The sequence below is a fragment of the Argentina silus genome, assembly GCF_951799395.1.
Source record: "Argentina silus genome assembly, chromosome: 2".
NCBI lineage: Eukaryota > Metazoa > Chordata > Actinopteri > Argentiniformes > Argentinidae > Argentina > Argentina silus.
Window position 1 is genome coordinate 33,795,219 of NC_139656.1, and position 5,518 is coordinate 33,800,736.

Below are 5,518 nucleotides of genomic sequence, written 5' to 3' on the forward strand. Positions count from 1 at the left end.
GGGGGAGACAGAAAGAGAGAGAGAGAGAGGGACAGAGAGAAGTTGAGGTAGAGAGAGAGACAGAAGGACACAGAGAAAGGTAGAGAGGTAGAGAGGGACAGAGAGAGAGGTAGAGAGATAGAGGGGGACAGAGAGAGAGGTAGAGAGGTAGAGAGGTAGAGGGGGACAGAGAGAGAGGTAGAGGGGGACAGAGGGGTAGAGAGGTAGAGAGGTAGAGAGGTAGAGGGGGACAGAGAGAGAGGTAGAGGGGGACAGAGAGGTAGAGAGGTAGAGAGGTAGAGGGGGACAGAGAGGTAGAGAGGTAGAGGGGGACAGAGAGAGAGGTAGAGGGGGACAGAGGGGTAGAGAGGTAGAGAGGTAGAGAGGTAGAGGGGGACAGAGAGGTAGAGAGGTAGAGAGGTAGAGAGGTAGAGGGGGACAGAGAGGTAGAGAGGAAGGGTACTGGTGCCCAGGTCACATGCCTTCCCAGTATGTGGGAACCATTAGCAGCAGCTGTCTGAGACATCTGCCTGCTCTGATTACCGTCACGGCTGGATGCACCGGAGTGTGTGTGTGTGTGTGTGTGTGTGTGTGTGTGTGTGTGTGTGTGTGTGTGTGAGAGAGTGTATGTGTGTGTATGTGTGTGTGCGTGTGTGTGTGTGTGTGTTTGTGTGTGTTTTTGTATGTACGTGTGTGAGTGAGTTTTTGTATTTGTGTGTGTGTGTGTGTGTGTGTGTGTGTGTGTGTGTGACTCAGGTCCGTCTGAATGCATTCTCCTCCTAACACCGCACCTCCCCAGACCCCCCCCCCCCCCAAACTCCCTCCAACCCCCACTCCCCCTCTGACAGGTTCAAACGCAGGTTACGTGCTCTGGCATGGCTATACCTGGACCCCCCTTCCCCGTTCTCAAGGAGAATGATGGAGAGAGAGAGAGACAATGATAAAAATAGAAAAAAAGAAGAGTTAACTCACCACCGCCTGGTGCATTTTGCAAAGCAACCGGGAATCCGATTGCCTTATGAATGATTTGTAAGTGTTGAATAATGGAGCAGGCATCAGAGATCTTATGAAGTGCTCTTCTGGTGGTGGTTGGTGGTGGCAGTGGGAGGCAGTGGGAGGCAGGGGGAGGCAGTGGGAGGCAGGGGGAGGCAGTGGGAGGCAGGGGGAGGCAGGGGGAGCTGACTGATAGTAGGGGGAGGCAGGGGGAGCTGAGTGGTGATTGGTGGAAGCAGGGGGAGGCAGGAGGAGGCAGGAGGAGGCAGATGGAGGCAGGTGGAGGCAGGGGGAGGCAGGAGGAGGCAGAGTGAGGCATGGGGAGGCAGGTGGAGGCAGGGGGAGGCAGGTGGAGGCAGGGGGATGCAGGGGGAGGCAGAGTGAGGCAGGGGGAGGCATGTGGAGGCAGGGGAGGCAGGGGGAGGCAGGGGGAGGCAGGTGGAGGCAGGGGGAGGCAGGGGGAGCTGAGTGGTAGCAGTGGGAGTCACAGGGAGGCAGGTGGAGGCAGGGGGAGGCAGGGGGGGGCAGGGGGAGGCGGGGGGGGCAGGTGGAGGCAGGGGAGGCAGGGGGAGGCAGGGGGGGGCAGGGGGAGGCGGGGGGGGCAGGTGGAGGCAGGGGGAGCTGAGTGGTAGCAGTGGGAGTCACGGGGAGGCAGGTGGAGGTAGGGGGAGGCAGGGGGGGGCAGGGAGAGCTGAGTGGTAGCAGTGGGAGTCACGGGGAGGCAGGTGGAGGCAGGGGGAGGCAGGTGGAGGCAGGGGGAGGCAGGGGGGGGCAGGGGGAGGCGGGGGAGGCGGGGGGGCAGGTGGAGGCAGGGGGAGCTGAGTGGTAGCAGTGGGAGTCACGGGGAGGCAGGTGGAGGCAGGGGGAGGCAGGGGGGGGCAGGGGGAGGCGGGGGGGCAGGTGGAGGCAGGGGGAGCTGAGTGGTAGCAGTGGGAGTCACGGGGAGGCAGGTGGAGGCAGGGGGAGGCAGGGGGGGGGCAGGGGGAGGCGGGTGGAGGCAGGGGGAGGCAGGGGGGGGCAGGGGGAGGCGGGGGGCAGGTGGAGGCAGGGGGAGCTGAGTGGTAGCAGTGGGAGTCACGGGGAGGCAGGTGGAGGCAGGGGGAGGCGGGGGGGGCAGGGGGAGGCGGGGGGGGCAGGTGGAGGCAGGGGGAGCTGAGTGGTAGCAGGGGGGGCAGGTGGAGGCAGGGGGAGCTGAGTGGTAGCAGGGCAGTAATGCACCAATGTCTCCCCTGGCGACACTCTAGCGACCGTGAGATCATGGCTGCTCACCGCACGGCTCTGAACCAGCAGGGGAGGCTGGTGGAGGTAGAAATCGGAGGACGGGCTCATTGTGATGCATGGAATGGAATAAGGAATGGTTGTTGCAAAGGCAGGGGGAGCTGAGTGGTAGCAGTGGGAGTCACGGGGAGGCAGGTGGAGGTAGGGGGAGGCAGGGGGGGCAGGGAGAGCTGAGTGGTAGCAGTGGGAGTCACGGGGAGGCAGGTGGAGGCAGGGGAGGCAGGGGGGGCAGGGGGAGGCGGGGGGGGCAGGTGGAGGCAGGGGGAGGCAGGGGGGGGCAGGGGGAGGCGGGGGAGGCGGGGGGGGCAGGTGGAGGCAGGGGGAGCTGAGTGGTAGCAGTGGGAGTCACGGGGAGGCAGTGGAGGCAGGGGGAGGCAGGGGGGGGCAGGGGGAGGCGGGGGGGCAGGTGGAGGCAGGGGGAGCTGAGTGGTAGCAGTGGGAGTCACGGGGAGGCAGGTGGAGGCAGGGGGAGGCAGGGGGGGGGCAGGGGGAGGCGGGTGGAGGCAGGGGGAGGCAGGGGGGGGCAGGGGGAGGCGGGGGGCAGGTGGAGGCAGGGGGAGCTGAGTGGTAGCAGTGGGAGTCACGGGGAGGCAGGTGGAGGCAGGGGGAGGCGGGGGGGGCAGGGGGAGGCGGGGGGGGCAGGTGGAGGCAGGGGGAGCTGAGTGGTAGCAGGGGGGGGCAGGTGGAGGCAGGGGGAGCTGAGTGGTAGCAGGGCAGTTAATGCACCAATGTCTCCCCTGACGACACTCTAGCGACCGTGAGATCATGGCTGCTCACCGCACGGCTCTGAACCAGCAGGGGAGGCTGGTGGAGGTAGAAATCGGAGGACGGGCTCATTGTGATGCATGGAATGGAATAAGGAATGGTTGTTGCAAAGACATCATCTCAGGTGTTTAATACCATTCCGTTCTATGCATTACAATGAGCCTGCCCTCCGATTTCTACCTCCACCAGCCTCCCCTTCTCTGAACTACAGTACTGCCCCTGCTACCTCTCACGATGGGAGATTTCATCATTTCATCATTTCATCACACTGTTCACTTATAATTAATTAAACGGGTTTCCTTGCTTGCGTTTGATTTGCATTAAGGTCTGTGTTTGAATCATGCCTGGAGATCATTATAATCATGTTGAGCTTCGACACAGAGATAATTAGGTACTGCATTTAATGGTGTTTCCATTATGTCTAAATCATGTGTCTGATGCTGTGTGTGTTCAGTACATCCAGGCCTGTTAGCAGTGTGCTACGTTCATTACCCAATGCTCTCTAGTACCTTAGTTCCACAGTTTCACAGCGGAGGCTGATGGAGGCAGAAATCGGAGGACGGGGCTCATCGTAATGCATGGAACAGAATGAGTGAATGGTATCAAACACATGTGCCCGTCCTCCGATTTCTACCTCCACCAGCCTCCACCAGGATCCGGGGTCAGCCTGTGTTAACGTGTTCCAGATGACGCTGAGGGGACTGGGAAGCCTTGGTCCGCCCTCCTCGGCTGTCCAGGAGGTTGTGTTCAGCGGGGAAGATCGATCTTTATTCCACTCTCAACAAACACCAGGTTTCCATTGTGTGGTTATTACAGTGAAAATACCATTTGACCTTTTGACACCTGGCAGTTACTGATTGTGTTGAATTCAGGAAGTAGTCTCCTGCCATTGTTGCCACAAAATGCTCAATACTACTGAAACATGAAAGTAGTGATCTCCCCAGTTATGGTCATGGAGGGTCATTGCTGCTCCTGGAGGAGATTCACAATATAGGGCCAGTGTCTCTGGGACAGAGAGACCAGAGAGACCAGAGAGACCAGTATAGGGCCAGTGTCTCTGGGACAGAGAGACCAGAGAGACCAGAGAGACCAGAGAGACCAGTATAGGGCCAGTGTCTCTGGGACAGGGAGACCAGAGAGACCAGAGAGACCAGTATAGGGCCAGTGTCTCTGGGACGGAGACCAGAGAGACCAGAGAGACCAGTATAGGGCCAGTGTCTCTGGGACAGGGAGACCAGAGAGACCAGTATAGGGCCAGTGTCTCTGGGACAGGGAGACCAGAGAGACCAGAGAGACCAGAGAGACCAGAGAGACCAGTATAGGGCCAGTGTCTCTGGGACAGGGAGACCAGAGAGACCAGAGAGACCAGTATAGGGCCAGTGTCTCTGGGACAGAGAGACCAGTGAGACCAGAGAGACCAGAGAGACCAAAGAGACCAGTATAGGGCCAGTGTCTCTGGGACAGGGAGACTACAAACAATGCTGGAGTTGGCGTCTCGCCACCCAACAAATACGCTTCATAATGGAAACCTATCTCAATTCGAAGGGGAGCATTCATTTTCATTACTGAGGTTATCTCTCTGTGCACTACACTGCACTGCACTGCACTGCACTGCACTGCAGAGGTGGGAAGGAGTGTTAGAGAGAAAACAGATAAACAGAGAGAGGAGAGGAGAGGGTAGGGGGGGAGGGGGGAGGGGAGAGGAGAGGAGAGGGTAGGGGGGGAGGGGAGAGGAGAGGAGAGGAGAGGAGAGGAGAGGAAAGGATGGGAGAGGAGAGGAGAGGAGAGGAGGGGAGGGGAGAGGAGGGGAGGGCAGAGGAGAGGAGAGGAGAGGAGAGGAGAGGAAAGGAAAGGAAAGGAAAGGAGAGGATGGGGAGGAGAGGAGAGGAGAAGAGAGGAGAGGAGAGGGGAGGGGAGGAGAGGAGAGGAGAGGATGGGGAGGAGAGGAGAGGAGAGGAGATGAAGAGAGAAGAGGAGAGGAGAGGAGAGGAGAAGAGAGGAGAGGAGAGGAGAGGAGAGGAGAGGAGAGGAGAGGAGAGGAGAGGAGAGGGAGACTCATACCTCAACACCTATCTTCTCTGTTTTATATGTTTGGCCATTTTCACCCTCTCCCTGATATTCATCTTAATCACTGAACTGGGAAGTATAATTGCATTTTTGGGTCAGGCAGATGGTACCTTTGTTGAAGAGATTAATTACCTTACAGCACAACATTAATAAAGCAAATATTTAAAGGTGGAAATGCAATTTGCCAGAGTGCATGGCTGCTACTGTAAATAGGTGAGTCAGGGGCTGGAGATGCAGATAGCCGGAGGGGGGATCATCTGTTATTCTCTCTGTATGTAAACGCAGAGCTGGACAGGTGTGTGTGTGTGTGTGTGTGTGTGTGTGTGTGTGTGTGCGCGTGTGTGCGTGCATGTGTGTGTGTGTGTGTGTGTGTGTGTGTGTGTGTGTGTGTGTGTGTGTGTGCGCGTGTGTGCGTGCATGTGTGCGTGTGTGTGTG

General features: G+C 58.7%; 1 protein-coding gene across 1 annotated transcript in view; it reads right to left on the reverse strand.

The window, feature by feature from the left end:
- Positions 1-4,601: 4,601 nt before the first annotated feature.
- LOC310801343 (rap guanine nucleotide exchange factor 6-like) overlaps positions 4,602-5,518 on the reverse strand; it is a gene marked incomplete at its 3' end in the record, with an annotated part of 35,147 nt that continues 34,230 nt past the window's right edge. The window contains exon 6 of the mRNA XM_083665337.1: positions 4,602-4,631. Within this exon, the coding sequence (XP_083521463.1) occupies positions 4,602-4,631 (30 nt within the window). The remainder of the gene's footprint in view (positions 4,632-5,518) is intronic.